Source organism: Tenebrio molitor, chromosome 8, assembly GCF_963966145.1.
Source record: "Tenebrio molitor chromosome 8, icTenMoli1.1, whole genome shotgun sequence".
NCBI lineage: Eukaryota > Metazoa > Arthropoda > Insecta > Coleoptera > Tenebrionidae > Tenebrio > Tenebrio molitor.
The window spans coordinates 15,616,256-15,642,312 of NC_091053.1; the positions used below are offsets into that span (position 1 = coordinate 15,616,256).

At 38.5% G+C, this 26,057-nt stretch overlaps 4 protein-coding genes across 5 annotated transcripts; 2 read left to right on the plus strand and 2 right to left on the minus strand.

Annotated features, from left to right (window-relative positions):
* Positions 1-115: 115 nt before the first annotated feature.
* LOC138136793 (uncharacterized) lies at positions 116-1,734 on the plus strand. Of its 2 annotated transcripts, none has more exons than XM_069056096.1 (4): positions 116-1,007; positions 1,073-1,248; positions 1,302-1,459; positions 1,513-1,734. In XM_069056096.1, the coding sequence occupies exons 1-4, from the start codon at positions 957-959 to the stop codon at positions 1,608-1,610; spliced, it is 483 nt and encodes a 160-aa protein (XP_068912197.1). In that variant the 5' UTR covers positions 116-956; the 3' UTR covers positions 1,611-1,734. The 2 variants fall into 2 exon arrangements, with proteins under 2 accessions (XP_068912197.1, XP_068912196.1); XM_069056095.1 differs by having other exon boundaries at positions 134-1,007; positions 1,302-1,462.
* lili (LMBR1-like protein) lies at positions 1,667-20,989 on the minus strand. Its single transcript, XM_069056091.1, has 9 exons — positions 20,659-20,989; positions 5,411-5,675; positions 5,126-5,356; positions 5,005-5,073; positions 4,632-4,952; positions 3,876-4,030; positions 3,588-3,819; positions 2,325-2,481; positions 1,667-1,979 (listed from the first exon to the last, which is right to left on the minus strand). Exons 1-9 carry the CDS (start codon positions 20,728-20,730, stop codon positions 1,898-1,900), a joined length of 1,584 nt encoding a protein of 527 aa, XP_068912192.1. The 5' UTR covers positions 20,731-20,989; the 3' UTR covers positions 1,667-1,897.
* A 630-nt stretch (positions 20,990-21,619) lies between these two features.
* Positions 21,620-22,900, minus strand: Yod1 (Yod1 deubiquitinase). Its single transcript, XM_069056092.1, has 2 exons — positions 22,040-22,900; positions 21,620-21,991 (listed from the first exon to the last, which is right to left on the minus strand). The coding sequence occupies exons 1-2, from the start codon at positions 22,757-22,759 to the stop codon at positions 21,779-21,781; spliced, it is 933 nt and encodes a 310-aa protein (XP_068912193.1). The 5' UTR covers positions 22,760-22,900; the 3' UTR covers positions 21,620-21,778.
* Positions 22,901-23,104: 204 nt separating this feature from the next.
* On the plus strand, positions 23,105-26,017 carry Cdc5 (cell division cycle protein 21). The gene is made up of 4 exons (XM_069056090.1): positions 23,105-23,183; positions 23,232-23,628; positions 23,826-25,663; positions 25,714-26,017. The coding sequence occupies exons 1-4, from the start codon at positions 23,139-23,141 to the stop codon at positions 25,930-25,932; spliced, it is 2,499 nt and encodes an 832-aa protein (XP_068912191.1). The 5' UTR covers positions 23,105-23,138; the 3' UTR covers positions 25,933-26,017.
* Positions 26,018-26,057: the final 40 nt, after the last annotated feature.

Consider the following 26,057-nt stretch of genomic DNA (forward strand, 5'->3'; position numbering starts at 1 on the left):
ATAACACAACTACGTAAAGTCTAATTTTTTTTAAATCAGCTGTCAAAGTGGTATGAAGAATTGAAAGTAGCAAATAGTGCATTTCACAATGTAGGTTGGCAGTGTCAAGTCGTTCAAGGTCATCGGCGCTGTCATTGCGCATAACTGTCGTTTGTGTTGAAAAATTAACGCACAAAACTTGAAAAGATGCCTTCGCGAAAAAAGGTAGTGCAAAGCGTGAAAAAATGGCCTTGATTCGGTACTGCGAAGAGTTGAAAAGTGACAAACCTGAATTGAATAAGAAAACCACGTTCGACAGTTCAGAGTTCAATTACGTTAGACAGACATAACCTCAGTTTTGACATGGGGAAACTGTTATACAGTTGGTCGGTAAGTACAGGTTTTAGGGTAACACAATCTGATTTTTTATAAAGTTTTGACACTGAGAGCTGATTTAAAAAATGGCGCTGACAAAACTATGTGACTTTAGACACTTCCAGTGTTTCAGCGAATGAATCGTAGAAAACTAAAACAAGACTGGAGCACTGGGGAGGGGCTGTTTGGGGGCTCAAAAGAAGAATATATTGTCAACATTTCATTACTGTCTGTCAAAAAATTATTGAACAGATTGACGTGCTGTCAATTGTCATTTGATTGCGCGAAACAATGAAATTTGTCAGTATTTACTGACGATGTTAATCGTGTGAGGGCCCCAAAGACAACTTTGAAGCCAGAGAATAATGATTTGTAAACCTTGGTACCTTGAACCTGTCACATCAATCCAAACGTATGACTGTAGCCACTTCCTTTATCAGCCCCATCTGATAATGTTACAGTTTAGGTGAATTTCTTTATCTCCAAAACAAACAGTACTTGCAGGAAGTTGCCGCAATGTTGTTTTATGTAGTCAAAGGTGTGACATAAACCTCAACACCATCACACCTAGCTCGACTGTCATTCACTCATTATCAAGAAACATGTTCAACAAGGGCGTCAGCTTGCTCCTCGTCTCTTGCAGTCTCCCGGCGGTAAGCTCTTCATCCCTTTTTCAAACCCTCAAGGTCACGTGCGTCACCACCTAACCTAACTCCAGGTCTGGTCCGGCCGCCTCATATGCATGTTCTACGAAGACCCCGACGACGGCAGAATCGTCAAGAACTACAATGGCCCCAGCCTCGTCAGCTTCGAGTGCAACTCGGTCTTCCAGAGGTGTTGCGGTACGAGTTGTTGCACGGTGGCGCCACAAATCGGCTTGCCGTGGTACATGTGGTAACTAGCGTCTCTCCTCCAGTCAATTTTAATTAAATCGATTGTGTTTGGAGGACGATTATTGGGGTTGTTCTGGTGATGATTTTCGCCGTTTGCTTCGTCGTTCTGGTGCTGTGGCGCATTTCGAGACGCCGCAAAAGGAGGCGGCGGAACGGTCTTCGACAGATACACATTTTTCTGGCGGAAACTTCACCCCATACAAGCACAAGCAGTGGTACCAACGCAAGAAAATACAAAATTCTTTGAAAACTGGTTTTATTTTAGATTTTGATGAAGAAGCCCCTCCGGATTATCACACTGCTGTTAATTTGCCGTCCCCGGACCCGGTGCCCACGTACGAGGAGGCGACGGCAGAGAAATGACACGTGTCAAATGTCAAATTGTGTTGAGGTTATGTGGTCGAAATGAGTAAAAGTGCGAATATAAATAATGTATTTGATAAAATTCCTAACGTAATACATAAATAAGGCAACGAATACATAACAAGTGTATCAACTAGTACTAGGGTCTTAGACTAGATCAAAACGTCCGTGTGCACCGACCTCGTCGCATCCACACTGAAACTCAGCCTTTTGGGAATTCTACTCTACAATCACAGTACAATCGATATTCGTCGAAATAATCGGATTTCATCCAGATATTGTACGCCTCAAGCGTACTTGACCACTGATGGCCTTGGTGTGTTCGGGACGGAAACGGGGGGTTCACATATTCCCAGAAAAACCAACATTCTGTTCAAACAATTCAATTTTAGGGGGGGTGTCTAACGGGGGGCGCCACTCACCGACATGACATGAGCATGAGTCGAATGGTTTAACGATGAAAGCGAAATACCAAAAAATACAATTAATATATTAGTATTATGCGATCAGTTCCATCACGACCTGTGACACAACTCCAAGTAAAAAAATATAAATATAGATAAAAGAAAACAACTGGGTGAGGCGTTAAAAATTAAATAATAAGTGTAAAAAACAAGTCAGTCTTGTATAAACTATCGGTTATGCTAGAAGCTGTTGAGAGGTTAGTTGAGAAATGTAACACAGTTAATCAAAAACATGTAATTTTCAACCAACCGGGCGTACAGTTCTCTTCGAACTTTGGCAGTAAACTTATTGACTACGCATAGTGTCGAGGCGGCGGCGAACGACAGGTTGTACAAGAGGACGATCTGGAAGTTGCCCAGCCACTCGATGCTGCCGAAGTCGCCCAACAGGTCGAAGTTTGTTATGCCTGAGAACAAACAATTCCAAAATTGGACATTTCCAACATCTACATTTGACTTTCTTGGAAATTTCCAAGTTACACTCCACGAGAAAATTGAGCAAATCTTGAACATGAATGACTTTCAGTCCCGGAAATGTCGCCCACTATTTTATTTTTGAAAATAAAAATTAAACTTCATATTGTAAAAACGTTTTAGATGTGGATTGTCAAACTCAAGGTCACTTAAAACTTGTACGTTAGTGAGAAATTTATCATAAATTCCAAATTATGTTATAAGCGCGCCTAGTTACTTTTCCTGGTAGTGCCAACTTCACGAAGTCCCCAATCCACAGCTACAGGTGTTTTTTAAATGCGTGTACAAATTTTAACCACGAGCTACTGGCTTCATGTAGAACTCGGAAAAAATATTTAAAAAATTGTATGTCAAAAAATAAAATGACATTTATTTTTTGAGCTATAATTTTTTTTAATTGATTTTAGTCTTCTACGTTGTCAAACAACCTCGTAGGTAAAATTTCGGTAAATTTTAAAAACACACCCTGTATATCATATGTATTTTATAAAATGTACGCCAATGCCAAGTAACGTCTAGGAAATATGCTTTAAAACAAGGAAACCGCATTGGTGTACGTTTTATAAAATACGATAAACAGGGTGTATTTTTAAAATGTGCCGAAATTTTACCTACGAGGTTGTTTGACAACGCAGAAGACTAAAAGCAATTAAAAAAAATCATAGCTCAAAAAATAAATGCCATTTTATTTTTTGACAGAATTTTAAAAATATGTATTTTTTCCGAGTTCTACATGAAGCCAGTAGCTCGTGGTTAAAATTTGTACACGCATTTCAAAAACACCCTGTATAACGTTCCGCCAATACCATCAAAAACAAAGTCTTTTGAAAAAACTGTTTCTCGATCCTTTTGGGTGTAAATACTCCAACCGATGAAAATTTTCTAATATACAGGGTGTGTCAGAATTCCGCCGACAAACCTTCAGGGCTGATTCTATGATCAAAAATAAGCATAAAACTCTGAATACGTATGTGGTGAAAAACGCTTAGTTTGCGAGATAATCGACCGTCACCGAAACAACAAACAACTCCCAACTCACCCAAAATCTTCGACAGCAAAGGCAGCGCCGAACTGAGAATCAACACGACCGCGCAGTTGCCGATGATCAAACAAAACGGCGTCCTCTTAGGCCTCGGCCTTATCCTCGACATGACGGGCGCCGTGTAGAGTCCTATTGATGACGTCGCTATCAGATACAGGATCAGGACGATCTCGAGGGCTGCACCGAAAGGTCCCAACTTGGACAGCGAACTGACCCCCAGAGTGAATTGCTGAAATTGTTGTTCGAGCAACACCGAAAACGAAAAAAGGAAAACGAAAAACCCACCTTGGAACTGAGGGGCAAGGCTTTGATGCCGATCAAGAGGGAGAGCGTGTTCTGCACGACCAGCAGCACCGCTATCACCGTCAGGCCGATCAGGAGGATCATGGCGACGGGGTGCAAGACGTTTCTTCGCAGAAACGACGTGTGCCTCTGCTTGTCTGGACAAAACAGGAAAAAAAAATTAAAGGGATATTTTGCGGAAAGTTAAAATCACGAATTTATATACAGGGTGTTATTGAAAGTTGTACAGATATTTTAACCACGAGCTACTGGCTTCACATAGAATTCGGAAAAAATATCTAAAAAATTCTATGTCAAAAAATAAAATGACATTTAGTTTTTGAGTTAGATTTTTTTTAAATTGCTTTTAGTCTTCTACGTTGTCAAACAACCTCGTAGGTAAAATTTCGGCATATTTTAAAAATACACCCTGTATATCATATTTTATAAAACGTACACCAATGCGGTTTCCTTGTTTTAAAGTATATTTCCTATAGGTTACTTCGTACTGGCGTACATTTTATAAAACATGATATACAGGGTGTATTTTTAAAATGTCCAGAAATTTTACCTACAAGGTTGTAGGACAACGTAGAAAACTAAAAGCATTTAAAAAAAATGGTAGCTCAAAAAATAAATGTCATTTTACATGAAGCCAGTAGCTTGTGGTTAAAATATCTGTACAACTTTCAATAACACCCTGTATAATCGTACGAACTGATCTACGAAGTGACTTTCGTTTCTCGCTCCACCACCCACCTAGCACCTTTCTCTTAGACTCCAACTCCACCAGACGCTGCCCCAACCCCGACTGCAACTCCCCGTTCCTCAGCCTGAGCAAGCTGTCGGGCAGTTTGTAATCGTCGTCGTCCTGGAAGGGTCCGTTCAGACCCATCGACATGGGTGCCGGACTGACATAGTACTTTCCGGTGTTCTGGACGTGCTTCAGCCGCCTCCTGAGACACTCCTCCTCGAGGGCGCACGCGTAGAACTCCTCGTTGATGTCCCGCAAGAACTGGGGTTTGATGAGGAATTGACTGACGACGTCGAACAGACGGACGAAACCCAGGGGAGTGCAAACTAGAAGAGAGAAAAAAATGGAGGAGGGTGGGGGGTGGGGGTGGTGACGTACCCAAGAGCATCAAGACGCCGAGGAAGGAGATGCACGAGTAGAGGAAGGGCAAGTAGTAGCTCCACAGGTCTGGAACAGATGATCACGTTGAAACCACTCGAGCTACTCCGACGTTACTTACTGAGTAAAGTCTGAAAACTCGACTTGTCCTTATCTATGAGGGCCGATATGACGTAGGTCATCCCCAAGACCACCATGCCCAAGAGGGCCAAGACGGTGAAGGTCTCGTAGACCCTCGCCGTCAGTCCCTTGCGGTGGCCGAAGAAACCCTCCGATTCGGTGAAGAGGTAGGCGAAGGGGAGGAGGACGAAGAGCGACAGGTTCGAAAACAAAAAGATGTAGTTCCATAGTCCTGGAAAATGTTCGAGGGTCAAGATTTTTCCAAAAGGAAAATTGTTGAAGCCACCTTGTATGAGGGAACTGTTCAACCACTTGATGTAGTAGCTGTTGGGGTAGATGATGAGCACTTCGTTGGAGATGATGGAGATGGGCAAGAGGAGGACGGCGCCGATGGAGACGGCCAACGAGAACGTGCACAACCAGGTGCTGATGCGGTAGACTGTGACCTCGTCCTCGTCGGTGCTGTAGTAGTCTTCGCGGCCCTTCCTCTTGAAGCGACCCAACAGGGCGAAACTCAACAGGTAGAGGAGTAAGAACAACAACAAGAAGATCTGGAAGAGAGAGGATGATAAAACTTGCGGTGAATGTTGTCGGTGGGACGTCTTGGCTTGTGTATGGTTTTATAAATAGAGAGCAAACAATATGTGTTGTCAGCTATGCAGCGAGGAAATACATAGTGGGTGACCGTGAAGGCAACCTTGTGCCTTACCCGCTTATGCGATTTGTTTTCCGTTTCGGGGCCTCGATCTCTTCAACATTTTTTGTCTTAATTTAGAAATACACTTTCCGATGATTACAAATTTCGTTGTTTTCTCAATTTTTAAAATATGTTGAGAAATAAACATTTTTGTTTTCAGTTTCGCCGGACATGACAGCAACATTCTATTAAAAAGTCTCCAAAAAGAGTATTTTTCCAACAAAAATTAACACGAGACCGTATTCATTTTCAAAAATGTTCTTAAACCTTCATATTTGTGCAAACGTAGCTTTAAAAAGCTTTAAAATTCATCCAAAAGATTCAACAAAATCGCCCGAAATTGTTGAAAAATCAAAAACTGAGGAAAAATAGCTATTTATACACCAAGGGCGTTACAACGATGATTACGCCCGGAGAACGATGAATCCAGCTCGAGGGCTTTAGCCCGAGAGATGGATATCGTTCGATGGGTGTAATCATTCGGTGACGCCATGGTGCATACAAGATTTTATTTTTCACTATACGTGTTCTAAAAAAAAAAAATGGCATCTTTGCAATTATGAATTGATGAGGGCGTTATGAATTCATTACGCCCGCTTATTCTTATTACGCCCTGTTTTATTCCCCGGTTGTTATGGACATGTTTACGTATTTCGTATCCTAGGAGTTATCATGCAATTATACTAAAGTGAAAAATAAAAACTTTTAAAAACGAAATTTGTGCCTTCTTTTCAACAATAAATAAAAAACTATATTTTTCTAGTTATAGCAGATGTTAAACTGTGCTTTTATCTTTTCAAATCAAAAGTCAAGTAGCATTTTAACCGCAAGGGTAGATAAAGTGTTACTTTAACAGCAAGGATAGATAAAGTAATTTGTTTTTTATTACCCTAACAACGCTCATACTAAAGGGATTTTAAAAAATGACACGATTAGTAATGATTTAAAAAAATGTTTTAATAATAAAATGCAAATGCCATTGAAAAAAAATGAATACTTACACGACGATAAAATTTAATTATTTTCTCGAAGATAAAATACAGTTTTATCGCCTTGTATAATAAATAACTATTTCCTGGCATGTCTACACAATTTCAAAAAACATTAGAAATAAATATGTAGGTTTTTATTACATATTATTATATTAAAAGTACTTTTTGGGTAAGAAAATTGTATTATAAAGAGAAATCCAAAATTGTATCAAGCACGGTCCTATTTTAAGAAATAAAATTTGAAGCGTTTCTCTCAGGTCCCAAACTGTGTCAAAAAAAAAAACAAATCAAAATTTCGTTAAAAATAATTTCCTAAAGAGTCTGTTTATTCAAAAATTACTGCTAACCACTTCCATTTTTGAATATTACACTTTCGAAAAAAAAAATGTGGAAGGTTCTAGATTTGTAATTTCTCAAAAATAAAAAAAATGTCAAATTTCTGTTCGCCCATTTAAAAAAAAATAAAAAATGGGAAAGGGAATTATTGATGCTTCGTGCCTTCCCGAAAGCATTAGCAAAATTCTGTTCAAAATACTTTTCGGCATTCCTCAAAAAAATGTTCTTTTTAAATCCGAAACTGAGAAGCTTAATTGTTGAAAAAAAAATCATTAAAAAAGAAGAAAAACTGAAACGTTTCTCTCAGAATCAAAAATTTTTTTTTGTTACACGTTCATATTTTTTAAGTTAATGTTTTTGAAAAATTAGTGATTGAAAGACCTACTTGCGCATGAAAAATACAAATCAAGAAACAACTAGAACACTTCATCAAAATTACACTAATCTGTGGCCGCATAAGCCACACAAAATTTGAGAAAAATGTAAGAGAAATTACAGACTGTCTATAAAAGAATGTGGGATCGCAGAAAGCTCTGGAATTTGAATTTGCCACTTCGTTTAAATTCATGAAATACTAATCGCAAACTGTCAAATATTTACAAGCTGTCAATACAAAGTCAACTTAACCAATTTAAATGAGTTAATAGAAGAGATTACCAACTGTTGTCATAACATCAATGAATAGATGTTACAAAATATTTTTGAAAATAAGAAATTCAGAGTGAGAAAATGTTTAGAGCAAAATGGAGCACACTTCGAGGCATTTTTTTAATCTTCATTATTACTTTTTTAACTGAGTCACTAATGTTATTTATCTTCTTCTTAAATGTACAATAAATACGTAATTTGTTGAGTGTGTTGACATCTATCAATAATGCATTTCATTACTTTATTTTTATTTCATTTTCCTTGTAAACCACAACTTGGTTAAGCTAGGCAACCAGTAAAACCAATTTGTTCTGGTGAAAGAGTCGGCAAACTTTCAACGCCTACTAGGATCCCACATTCATTTGTATTTTTTTATTGGAAGCACCCTGCATATAACCATTATTAAAAAAACGTATTTTATAGAAAATGTCATACCGTTAATGTTTTTGTTATTTATACAAACTAGACATTTATTAAAATTGTATGCTGGAAATTTCCAATTTTTGTTTTCACTCAATTCTCACAACTTGGAATATCCCTTCTTAATTTTTTTCGTAATTGGTATTTTTTTTCAATTTTAGACTCCCATTATTAAATTTTTCGTGCATGTATGTATACGAATCTTTCCGCTTTATATTTCAAATTTTCCAATTTAAGGAAAAATAATAAATTTCAAACCTCGTGTGTTAACACTTTTAGACGATAATTTTATAAATTGCAAACGTTATTTATTAGTGAAGTTTAAATCAACTTCACGCTGCATAAATGGAAGTTTCCAGTTTTACACCACAACCTTTCCATTTTATCACATTTATTTTAAAGAAAATTCCATACCGTCAGTGTTTATGTCGGAAATTTCCAATTTTTGCTTTCACTTATTTCATAGATTTTGTAAATTTCTTGTATTATTGTATATGTATTTCTTTTTACATAATGATTACTTCAGACATAAGATCTTTTTGTGATTACGAAATATTTCGCATTAACAAAGTAGGAAAGGCTATTTTCAAATTGGAATTTTTCACTTTCACTAAAAACAATGTACACTTTTCTTTTCGCACAATTTAGAACTTTTATGGAATAAAAAACAAAAACAATTGTCATTTCTTAAGACATATTTTAATACGAGAGATTTTTAATTTTTTGTGACAATAAAGCTATGCACTTATTACCAAAAGTTTCTTTTGCAAACACCTGTTTCTGTTCAGACTATCATTACTAATTATTAGTTATTACTGTTATCAAGTAGAGGGTGAATGGACTCACTCTTTACAAAATACAAAAAAAAATTAAGCAAAAAATGCAACGAAAATAATGTTATTTATCTAAAGCACTTATCTAAAACTCCGAAACAGAAGGATCTTAATGACAAATCAATTGTGAAGCGAAACAACCTATACCAACAAATATCTGATGAGTGTATTTCAAGTGCATCAAGATTGTATCTGATAAGCAACCATCTGTGGAAACCGTGCTATCGCAATACTCAATTAAAAATTCGAAAACTATGCTTTAAAAAAATGTAATAACAGTGGTCCCAAAGTTGAACCTTGGGGGACTCCCACCACAACAACACACAGATTTGTCCCCACAAATACTTCCTTGCTATTCTCCCCATCAATTACGTTTCAGTTTTCGATTCTTTCTATTTAAACGAAACGGTCGCGCAACCAACCCACGAAATGTCTCGTAAAAATGCAAATAAAAAATTCCTCAATAGAAAATTTGCACCGAACGCAATCGAGGGGGAAAATGTGTGTCACAAACTGTCGAACGAAGCGTAACAATAATTATTCGATTGCAAAACTGCGAGGTCGTGTGGGGTTTAGAAAAATAATTCGTCTAAAAATACGAATCCGTGACGCTCGTCCTATCAATTTCCAAACATCGCATTCCCACAAGTTTCCGTTGATAGGGCAAAAATAAAAAACGCTTGTAAATTTACCAAGTTTACAAACAAGCAATAAATTATCAATGCGCACATTCGAAACACTTTCAATGTCACATCGCTACTTCCGCATCGGTGTGGAACGCGATTCGATGTGAAAACGTGATGATCGCATCGATTGGATAATCACATCCGGAGAATTATTCAAATGGGAGCGCCAAAATGTGGCACAGCACACCTTGATCCACCCAGTACGTTGTAAAAAAAAATATATACAGATGACGGTGATAAAACACGTGGCGGGAAAAATATTTACTCGAGATGTTTTGATGGCGTTCCTTTGTTGCAAAGTTTACAAGATTTGGAAAAATACCAAAAAAAAAAATTCTGGTCTAAACTTCGCTCTTGATAACTGCAACACTCCAATCAGCAACTTTATCAGTGTACGAGAGCCAGATACGTGATTCGAGTGAAAAATGGGAAATAAAGATAACTGGAAAAATACAAAGTCGCTATCGAGGTTCTAGACCGTTGATCTCGAGAACTATTCAAGATTTTTTTATTTGCTCGACTAATTGAAAAATCTGGTGCGACACGCGAAGTTATTTTTGTTCCGACTGGTTGCAAATTGATAAGCAAAAAAGATCGCAATTAGTACAAAAGAAAGTCGGAATTCCTTCGCATGTTAATTAAGCGCAGGGGAAATGATCGCGATAAGAATTAGGAAACCGCAAAATATCTGCACGCAATTCTGAACAAAAAATCGAATCGTCGAGATTATGCGGTGATCAGAAAATAATTGGACCGCAAAGTTGAATTTTTTCGTTTTTCTCAAAAACGATACAGCGGTATTGGTGACTTCTTGCCGCTCAAGAAAAACTTAACAACATACTGAGTTTGTGAGAAAGCGAGTTGGATGGGTTTTTGCGTCATTTGGACCAAACATTTTTCGTTAAGGGTCATTGGTAGCAAAATATACAGGGTGTATCTGAAATATGTGTGTTAATTTTAACCAGTGGAAGAACTCGCCAATCTATGAAACTTTTCTCTATAACATTTTGCAAAATTCGCAAGTTTTCCAAGATTTCTTGTTCCCCAATTTTTACCAAACGAATCGTTTTGTGTAATTAATTAGATTTCTACATGTTCAGCAAATATTTTCTATGTAGTAGAATAAGTAGAGAACAATACAATATAAAAAGAATGTATATTATGATACGAGTCTTATAAGAAGCATTTTGTAGCACGCACGGGTTTAGGAGTAAAGAGTGCTACAAAATGCCTCACAAACGAGATATTATGCACTATTTTTTGAACTCACTACCTTCAAAATGACATTTTGCCATCGCTTGGTGGATGTATACGAGACAAATCAGACATAATGTTCGTTTCAAAAAATATTGTACGAACTTCCATGCATTCGCGCAAATGAAGCACTCGCTCCTTCGTCGCTCGTGCCTCAAATAAGATATTTTTCAGATTAATTCACTTTACGCAAAGTCATCCGGACCTAATTGGTTCGTTCAAAAAATTGGTATCGAAATAATGTCTTGCGTAATTTGTGCAATAAAGTCAGAGAAATTGCTAAACCAACCAGAGCTGATTTGAACGTTCGAAATTTCTTGCGGAGTAATGTTTTAAAATTTAGGACAACAGTTAGTGTTATTAAATTTCGCAAAACTAAAAATATTTTAAATGGATCTAGCGTCTATCCGAAAGATGCTAGTTATTTCTGTAAACAAAACGAACAAAGCAACGAAATTGCTTATGAATGATGAATTTTTAAATATTGCACCATTGCATGAGCCATTTCTCTGTCTTTATCGCTGTTGCTCGATGTTGACAATAATGTAGCAGAATAGTTCAATTCCATAGTGATTATATTTTTGTAAACAGAAAACGAATTAATTCTTCATTGAAAGGCCAATATGAAGGCAGCTGCTGTTCTACCTTATAATAACTTACAACATAAAAGGGTTGTTCGTTTTAAATACATTGACCAATTCAACGAATTCAAATTTTTGGAATGGCACGAAGAAAGAAATTGTAGATTAACAAAAAATAATTTTAGAAACATTTGTAAAATGAAGACGTATACAGCAAATATTGTGAAAGACATTTTATATTCAAATTCTTCAAATGCATTATAGTCCTCCAAAATAGCTAAGAGCTCATAAAATTTTAGGGGTGTAATGAGCTATTATAAAAAAATTGACTTATTTTAAACCGACTATTGTGGCTCAACCCTCAAACTACCAGAAAATTTTATTTTTCTGAAAAGAACAACGGTTCCTCTCTCTCTAACGCAAAGGGTCTGCAGCTGTTCACTTGGGCGGTTTGTTAATCCCGTAATAAACCATTTGAGATAAGTTGATATTTTTATAATGGCTCGTTATACCCCTAAAATTTTATGAGCTCTTAGCAATTTTGGAGGACTATAATAGTTTCATCTAAACCTTTAGCGCAGGGTATTGAAAATGAAAAGAATGCACTAATCATATTTGAAAATCAGATAGGGATGATTGTAGAGGTGTTGGATTCTCTCATGGGCAGTGACCTTGGAAATATCTGTGTGAAGGTGGAGCGATAAACCAGTGAAAAATCCGTTAATGAAAACTGAAAACGTCGACTACTTTATATGCAAATAGACGAGAGAGAGACGAAACTAACATAACGAATGACGATGTTTTCAGGTCGGTTTGTATCGCCTACTTGAGACCGATATTCGTCGTTTGCGTAGTTATGACTCATAGTCCATGAGAAAATCCATGACCTCTAAACTAATATCGATTCTTCAACCATAAACAGAAGTAGTTTTTAGCAAAAATACAAATACCGATAATAGTTGTTTCTCCACAACCGTTAGTGAATGTAATAATTCCGAAATCATTTTTAATAATAGAAAGTAAAAATTCTCATTCTTGGGATTGGAATATTTATTCTGAAACACTTGCTTTTTATGTGTTTTGCATGTATTTTCCTTCCATAACAAGTAACTGAATGCATATTCCACAATTATGTTCAACGAAATAGAGATTGCCATGGATTTCAAAACTGTCAGTGTCAGATATCAATGCGACGTCCTAATTGTCTTGTGACAAGTTTTAATTGAAATAAACAAAAATTGTTCAGATTTAATTGTTTCTGATTCATACTTTCTGGTCGTGGAGAATTATTACATGGCCGTAGAGAAAATACAGTCTGTTACATTAAAAATGCGGTAGGCTACATTTTACAGCGCGAGGTTTTTAGATTGAAACACGACCGCGCAGCAGGAGTGTCTTAACAAAAACCGAGCGGTGTAAAATGCCTACCGCATTAGTAATGTAACGGGTATTTTTTTAAATTTGGCGTCGAAGTAGGCGTTGAACTGTCGATTGTGAACGCACTATACACGTTACGGATCAGCTGTTGAAATCTTACGCTCAATTGACTCTCCAACGCCTACTTCTCTACTTCGACGCCAAATTAAAAAAAAAACACCCTTTATTAATCTTTTTGGCCGACAACACGTTTTCTCAAATTTGAAATTTGTTGTAACCAATAATTTTGCAAAATCTGTCAACGACTGACATTTGATTAATAAAATAGCAGAAAGTTATCTATTATCTATATCGATAACTGATATGCTTACGATTTATACCACAACATGGCGCCATCAGAATTCACAATATTTCAGAAGAAAACATTTAAATTATGTTCATTTTCGAAAACTGAACGGATCAATGGTAGCGGTATCTTGCCTTAGTTAGTATAAATGCACTTTATTTATGATAAGCTAACAGTTTTTTTGGAGGTCCCTGAAAGCTTAAAATTTTCGTGGTATTTTACACACTCCGTGCGGTAAAATGACAGATAGTTTGATTAGTGTGTAAAAATCAAAATACCGTAGTTGTTCAAAATGTGTAAACATGTCATTTAGATTGAGGAGTCCAAAAACCTAATTTCATAACCGTTATTTTACCATATACATATTTGATCTGAAACGACTTTTTAATTTCAATTTCAATCAATTTCATTGATCGAATGATGACACTGCTTTAATTCTAGTGGGCCCGGCGTATTATTTTTTATAATAGGGGCACGGCATCGAGGCCGGATTTATTCATCATTGCAGATATGTATACTGGGTGCCCCAAAATTCGCGGAACAACTCAATGAGGCAATGTCAACTCATATTAGAAAATGATGAGAAAAATAATTGAAAAATTCTATACCTCTTAACTTTGAAGATATGGAGGCTCAAAAGATGCAGCTTTAATCTCATTTATTTTAAATATTAAAAAAGATCTTGACTATTTGTCTTTTACTAGCCAGTGGCCTAATAATTGTGAACGATTGTGATCAGGTTTGCAATTATTTTCTTCATTATTTCCAGCATTTCAGAGTAGTAATTTTATGTTCGTTTTATCTCAAATAGTGTACGGCAACATGGCTTTGATTTTTCCCTCTCATTTCCATAGATACAACAAAAATTAAATATTTGCAGACTATTGGGATGCATAGAATGTTTTTAAATGTTGCCACATTTAGTGTAACGAATAAGTCCATATCTTCTACAAAAAAGACGATTGATTTTTTTAAACATTTTTACCTGATATCTTAATGACTACTTAACAACATACTACTACGTTGTTCCGCGAATTTTGGGGCACCCAGTATTGTTTTAATATTATAATTTATTTTTGCTATACGCCTATAACCGGGGGTTCTCCCGACGGTCAACCATCCAAACACGACCGCGCCCGAGACTGCTTAACATCACTATTATAATTGATGAGTTTTCACAGTAATGAGGTCGCCGTATTATTATTTATTATTGTTTTTTTTTTCCTCAAATGTGTCACCTTCTATTTATTAGTTTTTCTGCTAGATCTAGCAAGACTGGACAAAATATTTTTTTCCAACATCGCTTATGAAAATGATACTTTCATCACTCAATTTAGTGAGGAAAACAGGCGTTTGCATCACTAGTGAGGAAAATGGAGAAAGTAAACTCACTAGTGAGGAAAATTTATTTAACAATCTACTACATTAACAATCTACTACCTACTTATTAATATAAAAATTTAAAACACTGTTATTTGCATTAATTGAAACTCCAGATCCGGAAGATTCAAAAAATAGGGGAGTAAAATAATTACATATAAAGAAATTTAAAATCAAGACTCATTTTCATTAGCGACGTTGGAAAAAATAGTATACTTACACAATTCGTGATCAAAGTGCGATTTTTCAACTCGCAATACTATCCTCACTCGTTAGCGCTCGTGAGTATATCATGTATTGCTCGTTGAAAAATCAGGCACTTTCATCGTGTAATATACTATTTTTATTTCCTAAACCTAACAACTCCTTTGGAGAGAACAGAACGACGATTTTCAAAAATATTTAATACATATTTGTAGATACATTATCAAGACAAATATTAATGCAATATATGCGTCTTGCACAAAACAAACCAATCACACCCAGACAGTTACGATAAATTATTGCATTAACTGTCCAAATTCCACAATTTCAAATTTTAAAAATATTTTCTAGGTTGTTCTGTTTCATGTCTTATTCAAACACTACAATATTTATGGGGCATTAAAACAGCAGTAAATTTTACACCGACATTTTACTGTTACGTTTTCTATTATCTTCACACCTACCCACTTCCAACACAATCGCTGCTTTTTATCTCTTCCGTTCGTTACCGCCTTGTCTTGTAAACACAACTCCAATTGGCCACTCTCCAAAACATGCAAAAAATTAAAAAAACCTACAAATTGAAACGTTAACGATAAAAATACGCCCGTTTCGCCATGATTTATTAACGTTCTTTGTCTGTTCAGCGTAATTGCAGAATTGTTTCATGCGGTCCACACGTGTTCGATGGGGTTCAAATCCGGGAGGCGACGAGTCCAGTTCGAGTTGGAGCAGTCAGATAAATAAAAGTAAATTGTTTTAATGTTAAAATTGCTAAATAAGCGGAAAAAATTCGACCGCAAAAACTTGACCTGATAATTTTCATTTGCAAGTTTATATCCTGCATAAAATTAAATTGAGGAAATATAAAAACTGTTTGTGACTGTTTTATGTTCTGGCCGTAAAAATGATTTTAGTATTTTTTGAATTGCACGGGCGTTATGGCTACTTTACGGTCGAAAATAAAAAACGATTTTGGTAAGTGTAATTATTGGAAGAAATGGATTTTGCAATTTTTATTTACTCTCGAGATTAACAATCAATCAACTTCCATTAATCTAATTTTCCTCGTTCGATCGAATTTTATTTGACTCGATATGGTGTTGTTTTTTTAATGAAGCCATTAGTTTTATTTAACCTACTTGACTTTTATTATTATTAAACTTGCTTCTTATCCAATTGTTTTTTTGTTTTTAACATTCCCCAATTGCTTCTAACAAAGTTGTTACGTTAATCTATTTTTTACTTTGGCTCTCTTTTGATCGTTTCATTTCTTGTTGTGTTGATTACATAAGAATTGCACGTCTTCATCCCTCGTGTAATTATTGCCCTCGCCGCGCTCGTACACCCAGAATAAAAAGGCATCAATTTTTATTGTTTCACTTGGAATCAACACAACGCAACAGTATTTACATTTTTGCAGTCAAGACCGTTGAATATAAATAAATCCTGATCTTTTACCCCTGCAAACAGGATTTCACGACAAAGAATCGTGCTATTCCCGTTTGCAAAACAACAAACGTGATCCTGAAACAGTTCCGTCACGTTCTTCGCGACATCTCTTGCGTTCCCTCTCTCGATTTAACTCCTTATCAACAGTCTTGTTAAAAATAAAATTGTTTTGTCTATTTTTATTCAGATCTACGACAACAAGACGACAAAAAAAATCGCTAACGTCCACTCTTGGTCGGTGCTTTCTTCGACAACTGTCACAATACTTTCTTCACTCTCTATATCTAGATACACAATTAACTAGAAAGCAAGTACGCAACGATTTCGGAAAATGTCAGGATTTGTTGCGCTCTCGTCACAATAGGATTACCTCCTGATTGTCGCAACGCGTAAAAATGAATAGAATGCGCAATGAACTGGTTCAAAACTAGTACGAGTAACGCGTCATTTTAACACAAACGCGTTGCGTAAAACAAATCAAATTACAATGATTGTTACGTTACCATGTGACTTGTTAAGTTTCATTTACCACGATATTAGCCTAATTATGTGTGAGGTTACGTCTGCGAAATACTGCGAATTATTTGCTTTATTAAGTAAACAACTGAAATCTCCACATTTAAGTAAAATAAACGGTGAGCGCTATGAGAAGTAATTTCAAGATTAGGTGATTAGGGTGATTAGGTTTTAATAACCGTCATCCACCACACATTTGTTCGCGATTGCATTACCGCTACTGATAATAACGTAATAAAAATTCTACAAGCAATTAGGAGCATAAGTGTGACAAGTTCATTGAGGAGATGATAATAATAATTATGGATGTTGGTGTGTGTAGCACGGCCCTGAAAATTCGCTAATGATTTAGTTAATGAATGTTGGCGACCTTGCTCTTGCGTTAAGTACGAAGAGGTGTTTGTTTTAGCGTCAGTGTGCAATTTTTTTTATTAATTACACTGGAAACATATCAGAGTTGCGTCAATGTTTGGCGCTTCTGTTGGGTCGTGGTCCAGTTCTCAAAAAAAAAGCAATTTCTTTTCTTTTCGTTGTGGATTGAAACCTTGGGCCGTTCTTTTACATTCACTTATTAAAATACGTGCAAACGATAATAATAAAAAAAAAATGTAAACTTCAAACGATCTGTCAAAGTTCTTATTGACAAAAGCTTGACACTTCTTCATTTGTTTCAAAACCTGTTGTCCATTTAAATGTTTTTCTAAGTTTGAGGTTATAAATGGCGTCAATGTCTAGTGCATTGTTGCCAGTTTTACTAGTTTGCAATAGAAGAATACTCAGACATTGCGGGAAATTCAGCAACATGTTATGTTCATAGTATGTCAAGCACTTTGGTGGCGGAAATCAAACAGTGCGTCCAACGTTAAAAAAATAAATCATGGCCTCCCATTATGCTAAAACAACGTGAACGGTTCAATTCTCACATTTATAGCTAAATAATAATACATCCGTGATTTCAAAATAAAAAAAACATTCCATTTTTTGATGATGTGATGGCGATTTTTAAACAAAATGAGGATTGTCTGCACATATTTTCTCCGTTCACATATTCCGAGAGCTGAAACCACGCTTCGTCATTGAAGAAAGATAAATCCTCCAGAAGATTCTTGTCCATTGTCCGATTGAACCAGAGACAATAAGTCATTTTCTTTTTATGATCTGATGGCTGAAGTTCTTGGAACATTTGCATTTTACAGAGTTACATCAGGTTTTTCTTAACAATTTTCTGACGTGTGCTGCATGATAAATCGTTGTGAAAGTCTTCATAAAGACGTTCATTACTTGTCTCGCATTTTCAACAATGGCAGACATGACCGAGCTTCGTACACCTATTGGCCATTATCTTGCTGGCTGTTACGGAAGTAACATTCAACAAGAAATGTCTTTTTTGCGGTGAAACCAATTGAGGCAGAAACAAAAATTTTGTTTTTGTCCGAGCTGAAAACACTCGGGCAAGTTTGGTTCAATCACAGATTTATGTTCTAGAAAAGTTTATACTCAAGTGAGTGACAAAACAAACAGTGTTGTGAGTGTAATGCTGTTGGTAACCATGTCAGCCAAATTCTTGGCAAAAGTTCTAAAAGAAGACTCCCAGAACGCCCCTAAGAGAAACCTCCTAAGATAATTAGAAACATAAACAAATTTCTTTAACGACAAAAGACGTAGTAGACTGCGTCAGAAGAAATAATTATGCTTTCTGTTCCTCCAAAAAAATCTTTGGGTTCTTTTCTAAATGCCACTTTGAGGTTCATAACGCAACTAATTTGTCGACGCTCCCAATAAAAATGTATTGTTAGCTTTCGAATCAAAAGATTATATTTACGATAGTTGCCTTGAAGGCTTTCGATTGCGTCATCCATAAATTATTTAAACTCGAACAACATTTATTGAACAACAACAATACCAATTTGATTGCATCGTACATAAATAACAAAAAAAAAAACAAATCGTGGTAGTAAACCGGACATTTTTCAAATTTTTGGCACTCGGCCTAAATGTTTGTTTTGTGACTAACAAGGAAAAAAATATTTATCTCTACTACTATCTACTCAACAAAAAAAAAAAAATTTATTCCTCGTTTCTGACGTTGCTTGAGTACAGGCTGGTTCAATTATGCAGTTTTCTACGTGAACAAAGAACCAAGAAAATTAAGATATTTCTGTTTCTGAGCCCGATGCCGCTAAGCCATAAAACGACCGAAACGCTGACAGATTCGAGTGCGTCCAAAACATTTCATGAATAATTCATTATAAGCAGTGTTGCGCCACTGTTGTGGTTTCTAGTGATTCTCATTTTCCCTAGGCCATTCTACAATTCAACTTTTTGGATTTCCTGCTCTCAAGTACTATATTATCCCTTACGTGGCAGAAAAGGATCGCCAGTTAACGTGAGCCGAGCGTTAGTATCTTCCCGACAAAAGGAAGTTGCGTGTGCGTGTGTTAAGCGGTGATTATTATTGATTTATGACAACCCGCTTTTACGAGTTACCGGCATCGAACTCAGAAATGGAGTATATCATCATAACTGGTCCTCAGAAAAAAAATCTACGCGATACAGACTTAAATTTCGAAGACAGTCAAATTATCTCTGACATCTCTGCAACTGCGCCATCCTGTAACTTAATTCCTCTTTCTGATAAGTATCAAATTAGTCGTGTGTGAAATGTATACATCTAGAGCTGAACAAATGTAGTAAAGTTCATTGCAAACAGATATAAATAATCCAGATAAAATAGAATGTTTGCTTGTACATCAATTGTTCAGTCTGATAATAAATCTCGTTTCCCGAAAACTTCATCAAGGACTTTGTAACAATCCAAGAGATTTGTTGGTTAATTATTCTCATTAAAAAAATACACGTTTTCTATTTAATTTTCTTTTTATCCTTTCAGCCTTGCTGTCGCGAAAAACATTTCGACCCTTGACAAATTTTTCCTGACCCTCAAAACATTTTCCAAAAGTTTTCCTTATTCGCAATTCTAAATGATCTGTTTCCATCGACCAATAAAAAAACGATTTTTCTACCTGTTTACTTAAGATTAACCATTACCAACAGGACAACAGTTATAAATAAATATTTGAGTACAGTTCTGTTAGAACCGCTAATTTGTAACCTTGCAGCTACTATACAGAATGTTTGCCCGAGGGGAGAATTCAATAACGCAACCTCAACAATGACAAATCTCCCCTTAGGGTCCTTTTAGAACCAACCCTGTAGCACCACTGTGAACTCCGCAGTTCTGAATCATACTTATTTAAAAAAGATTCCTATCTTGATTCGAATTACGTCGTTTTAAAATTCATCTAGTTAAAACTATTAAAATATTTGATCTCCCAATTGAACCTTAATCCAGTGACACACTTTCGCACCGATTAAATATTCAAAAACTGGGTAAGGAGTTAGTGTACTAACAAAACATTAGCTCAGCCACATCCTCACCAACTTTGCTTAAGTAACAGGACAAACAAATTAACAGTAACGTTTCCAAAGAGCTGGTGAGTTATTAATAAGGTAACGGTGGATCAATAAACTTGTAGAAGTGTCGAAAGATGAAATTCTAATCCTGCACAACGACTTTTTTTAGACACCTGTAATAAACACTTGGAGGAGGTCCAATAAATTGTTTAAATGGTGCGTGTTCGAGAATAAACAATTCGAATGGTCTTCTATTTCAGGTGGCAGTTAGGCAAGACGCGGGGGCCTTAAAATAATGCAATCCTGTCGATAATAGAGGGATTACGTGGTCCACCACCATTGGACGTCAGTCACAACAGTTCAATAGTTGTAAATGAAACCGGGCCCCAAATACTCACGATTTGTTCGCGGACGTTGTTGTGGAACTCCTGTTCTTCGATATTGGGCTCATCTTCGTCATAATCATCCATTTCTTATTTCACCTATTCGTCAGAACTGGTCCTTCGAGCACAAGTAAACTATTCATGGTTGGGATCGAGTTAGGCACTTGTCGGGTCCATTCTTGAATCAAAATCGACCGGGAAAACGCACCAAACCGTACACTGCAACTGCACAGAACTGCGCCGCGCGGGGGTCCTACCAAACAGCACGGCGAATTTTGGAAAAACTCGAAAAAGTGATAACCTTGACGTCTGACGTTTGCCAGAACAATGCACAGACATGGATGCAGGCTGGCAACAATAATAAATAAAAATTGGAGGGGCGCGCGCAGCGACATCTGGGGGGGACGAGCGTGGGGGTTAGCGACCTGCCGGTACACAATTGATATTATTAATTATTTACTGAGATGAGTGAGATGTACAAAAACTGACCTAGTTGCGCCCCCATTACAAAAAAAACACAATTAATTATTGGTTAAGAGCTGTAAAATTTTGAAATGTCGAAAATACGAAAATATTGTTCGTCCAAAGTGTTTTTCACTTTGTCGTGTGCTGTGTTGCATAAGAAAAGGGGCTCATCCAATTTTTTTAGGTTGCCGACAAGGACAGGGTAAATTGCGTTTATTGCAAGATTTTTTTGCAAAATTATAACACAAGTTGCAGATAAATTTTATATGTGTGTCTGAACTGTGAGCCCAGTGAAAATATTCAATGAACACCCCAAATTGACATTTCCACACTTCCCATTTTGCTTTTCTCCATTTTACATGTTTTTAGATGAAATATTTAATAAGGCATTTTAAATTGTTATTTTTAATAACGCTTTTATTACCCAAATGATGCAATTCAATTTTAATTTGGATCGATTTGATGAATCACGTGACCCGTCAAACGTCAATCTGCTAAATGCAATCTCCTATGAAATTAACATAATTTATTGCTTAATAAATTAGAACAATTCGATATCGTTTTTTAGTGAAAACATACAATTTAATTAATTAGCCCCAGGATGCAAAATCGTCTTCACTGTCACAGTTCTAAACTATCGAGGTAATCTGTGGTGGTTTCTAAAAAAGCGCTAGACCTCCCCAAAGTTCATGTGTCCAGTGCTTTGGGCATGTTCCCGAGCTTGCAACTGTCCGCTCAAGTGCATGTTGCAGTTCATGCACTTCAGGGTGAATTTGTTGACGTCGGTGAACTGGCGACTGGAGTTGGCTTCTCGCGCCAACTCTTCGGCTTCTCTCATGATTTTGTCGTCGTCCGTGGGGAAGATTGTCTGGATGCTGCCACCCTACAATGAAAGCTTAATTGCAGTATCAAAATATGAAAAGTGACTTACATCTGGAGATTCTAGGAATAAGGGGTCATAGTGAATGCCGTCGAACATGAGGAAAATGCGCAAGGAGTAGTGTTGGTCCTCCCCAAATTGATTGATTATGGCGTTGATCGTGTCCACTACGGCGATTTCGAACCCATAATGATTGGAGAGTATTGACAGTTCGATGGCGCCGCCCCACGACTTGTCATCTTGTATCCAAGTACAGTAGTCTGTGTTCGGCTTTCCTAAAATCCCCTCTGAGAACATCTCAGGGTCGTTGGCCACAGTCTGCGCTATCACTTGTCTCATATATGGGGCGGCGGTGCCGCTCTCGTCTAATCGTCCGTTCAAAGCGAAAAAAATGCTACTAAACAGGCAAGAATTATCGGCTGGTACTACTTTCTTCATTAATATACCAGGATAATCTGAGTCATTTTCCGTTATGTGCGATTTGAAGTTTTGCGAAGGGGCGCTGGAGGTTTCTTTTGGGACGGGCGGAGGCGCTTTCTCCTCGAGGATTAAGGTCTCCCCCGAAGTCAACCCACTTTTGTTCAACAATAAACTGTCCTGTGTTATGTCAAGGACCTTTGGGGGGTATCCTGATAAGACATGTAACCTGTCCTGGGGGATGTTTGACACTTTGGAGAGCTGCACTTTGAGATCCTTGATCGTGTGCTCGGGGGTCAAGGATTTGATCACTTGGTGGCCCGATTTGGTTTTCACTCGTAAGGCAAAGGACATCGCTGATTTTTTGATTTTGGTCTTTGTGTAAATGTCACCTACAACTGACAGTTGACAGTTATGAGAGTTGAGAGTTCAACCGAGAACCGAATCAGTCCCGTTGACAAAACTATAATTATGCACTGTACTCAATTTGTAATTTTATAATTAGGAACTGTACTTACGGAGACAGTCCCTTATGTAAACCCCCTCAAAAATTGTAATTTTTGAGTTTCAGGATTTTTCCAGGCATACCAACCCAACAACGGAACATTGTCATTTGCTTATTGCTTGTTTGACGCTTGTGAGGTTTTTGAGGTTAGGTAAACTCCGATAGGAATTCACGAATTGTGTTCGTAGATCTTATTGTGTTCGGGGGCGGCTACAAACATTCGCAAACATGCCGCGTATCATGATAAAAGGCGGCGTCTGGCGCAATACTGAGGTAGGAATAGTAAAATTGTGTCTTTTTTACTAACCCAGAAACTTTCAGGATGAAATCCTCAAAGCCGCTGTTATGAAATATGGCAAGAACCAGTGGTCCCGAATCGCTTCTTTACTGCACAGAAAATCCGCCAAACAATGCAAGGCCCGCTGGTTCGAGTGGCTGGATCCTAGCATCAAGAAAACTGAATGGTCTAGAGAGGAAGATGAGAAGTTGTTGCATCTGGCCAAGCTGATGCCGACGCAATGGAGAACTATCGCCCCCATAATCGGGCGAACAGCGGCTCAGTGTTTGGAAAGGTACGAATATTTGCTGGATCAGGCACAGAAGAAGGAAGAGGGTGAGGATGCTGCGGATGACCCGAGGAAGCTCAAACCTGGAGAGATTGATCCTAATCCGGAGACCAAGCCGGCGAGGCCCGACCCGAAGGACATGGACGAAGATGGTGAGTCAAAACATCGAGAAATATTGTTTGTTTAGGTTAAATGAGTCAAGTTAGTAACATAACCTAGAATTTTGTTCTCGATTGTGATTGGCTGTGGGGTGAACTTGCGATATGATTGGTCAAAGCTGTGACATTAGATGCATATGGAATTGTTGATGGATAATAAATGTAATTCTTTTGAAATGTTTGTTACGCAGAGCTGGAGATGCTGTCCGAGGCTAGAGCTCGTCTGGCGAACACCCAAGGCAAGAAGGCGAAGCGAAAAGCCCGCGAGAAACAGCTCGAAGAAGCGCGCCGGCTCGCCGCCCTGCAAAAGCGGCGCGAGCTGCGCGCCGCCGGCATAGAGGTGAACTCGCGGCGCAAGAAAAAGCGCGGCGTCGATTACAACGAGGAGATCCCGTTCGAGAAGCGCCCCGCTTCAGGCTTCTACGACACCTCCACCGAGGTGATCGACCCGATGGCGCCCGACTTCAACAAGATGCGCCAACAACACCTGGACGGCGAGCTGCGCAGCGAACAGGAGGAGCGCGAAAGGCGTAAGGACAAGCAGAAGCTGAAGCAGCGCAAAGAGAACGACATCCCACAGGCGATGCTCCAGAACCAAGAGCCGGCGAAGAAGCGCTCCAAGTTGGTGCTGCCGGAGCCGCAGATCTCCGACCAGGAGCTCCAGCAAGTGGTGAAGTTGGGCAAGGCGAGCGAAGTGGCAAGGGAGGTGGCGGCGGAAAGTGGAATAGATTCGACGGACACGCTTTTCAATGACTACACGATGACGCCACAGGCGGCGGCGACGCCGCGAACTCCCGCCCCCCAAACCGACAGGATCCTGCAGGAAGCACAAAACGTGATGGCGCTTACGCACGTAGACACACCTCTCAAAGGTGGACTGAACACACCGTTGCACAACTCCGACTTCAGCGGAGTTCTTCCGCAAGCTTTGACCGTAGCGACTCCCAATACGGTCCTCGCGACTCCTTTTAGGTCGACTAGGAGCGACGGGGCCAACACTCCAGGGAGTATAGGGTTCATGACTCCCAAAAGCGGCGCTGTTGTAGTTGCGGGACAAGGAAACTTCACCCCATCGGTCAGAGACAAGTTGAACATCAATCCGGAAGAAGGCCTAGAAGTTGGGGACACTCCGGCAGCCCACCGTTCCTTCCAGAACTCCCGGAAAGAACAACTGAAGTTAAGTTTGAACAGTCTTCCGGTCCCGAAGAACGACTACGAGATTGTGGTGCCGGAACACGACGAGGAAGAGCGAACGGAAGTTATGCAAGAAGATAGAATCGAGGACCAAGCTGACGTGGATGCGAGACTTCAAGAAGAACTGAGAGTTAGAGCCGCGAAGGAGTTGGCGATGAGGTCGCAAGTGATCCAGCGGAGTTTTCCCAGACCCCAAGAAGTGAATTTGGCGGTGTTGAGACCCAGCCACGAGAGTCATTCTTTGACGGACCTCCAGAAGGCCGAGGAGTTGATCAAGTGCGAGATGGTGACCATGTTGCAATACGACAACCTCAAGAATGCAACTCCCACTCAGACTAAGCGCTCGGCGATAGCTCACGCCCAGCAACTCGCCTTCTTGGAGCAGCACCCCTACGAAGACTTCAAATCAGAAGAGATGAAAATGGCGAAGCATCTACTCAAACGCGAGATGGAGGTCGTGAAGTATGGCATGGGTCACGGGGAGTTGCCCATCGAGGCCTACACCCAAGTCTGGGAGGAGTGTCTGGGTCAAGTTCTTTTCGTTCCCAATCTGAACAAGTACACCAGAGCCAATCTGGTCAGCAAGAAGGAGCGGTTGGAATCCGCTGAGAAGAGACTGGAACAGAACAGGTCCCACATGGCAAGGGAGGCGAAGAAGGCGGCCAAGATGGAGAAGAAGCTGAAGATTCTGACCGGAGGGTACCAGTCCAGAGCCCAAGGGCTGATCAAGCAACTCCAAGACTACTTCGAGCAAATCGACCAAGCGCACCTCGAGCTGAACACATTCAAGTTTCTGCAAGAACAGGAGAAGGCGGCTTTGCCCAGGAGGATACACGTGAGTACAGTCCGAATCGTGAGTAGGAGAGAGCTGACGGTCTGTTTCAGTCGCTGACGGAAGACGTGAACCGACAGATGGAGAGGGAGAAAGGCTTGCAGAACAAGTACGCGGAGTTGCAAGCGCAGATCAAGCAACTCCAGGCGCACCTCGAGCAGGTTCAAACGCACCAAGAGACGGAAGTTGCGCAAAACGAAGAAGTTATACAGGTGGCGACGACGAGCGAACCGGTGGAAGAGGCGCCAGCGCAGGAGGTCGCAGAGGATTAGGTTTACAGTATCGTGGATAAGTTATTTTAATATTGTTCGAATTGTGTCTAATGTAAAATAGAAATAAAGACGAATTTTAAGAGTTTGCTGGGGATTTTAGTCGGAGGAGGTTTATGTTGGTAGTA

Coding starts and splice junctions, on each gene's coding strand:
- LOC138136793 (XM_069056095.1), top strand. CDS start 957: ATGTTCAACAAGGGCGTCAGCTTGCTCCTCGTCTCTTGCAGTCTCCCG. Junction 1,008..1,072: donor TCTCTTGCAGTCTCCCGGCG/GTAAGCTCTTCA, acceptor ACCTAACTCCAG/GTCTGGTCCGGCCGCCTCAT. Junction 1,249..1,301: donor GGCTTGCCGTGGTACATGTG/GTAACTAGCGTC, acceptor TTGTGTTTGGAG/GACGATTATTGGGGTTGTTC.
- lili (XM_069056091.1), bottom strand. CDS start 20,730: ATGGATGATTATGACGAAGATGAGCCCAATATCGAAGAACAGGAGTTC. Junction 5,676..20,658: donor ACAACGTCCGCGAACAAATC/GTGAGTATTTGG, acceptor TCTCTCTTCCAG/ATCTTCTTGTTGTTGTTCTT. Junction 4,031..4,631: donor GTCTAAGAGAAAGGTGCTAG/GTGGGTGGTGGA, acceptor TGTTTTGTCCAG/ACAAGCAGAGGCACACGTCG.
- Yod1 (XM_069056092.1), bottom strand. CDS start 22,759: ATGTCCTTTGCCTTACGAGTGAAAACCAAATCGGGCCACCAAGTGATC. Junction 21,992..22,039: donor TATTCCTAGAATCTCCAGAT/GTAAGTCACTTT, acceptor CTTTCATTGTAG/GGTGGCAGCATCCAGACAAT.
- Cdc5 (XM_069056090.1), top strand. CDS start 23,139: ATGCCGCGTATCATGATAAAAGGCGGCGTCTGGCGCAATACTGAG. Junction 23,184..23,231: donor GCGTCTGGCGCAATACTGAG/GTAGGAATAGTA, acceptor AGAAACTTTCAG/GATGAAATCCTCAAAGCCGC. Junction 23,629..23,825: donor GAAGGACATGGACGAAGATG/GTGAGTCAAAAC, acceptor TTTGTTACGCAG/AGCTGGAGATGCTGTCCGAG.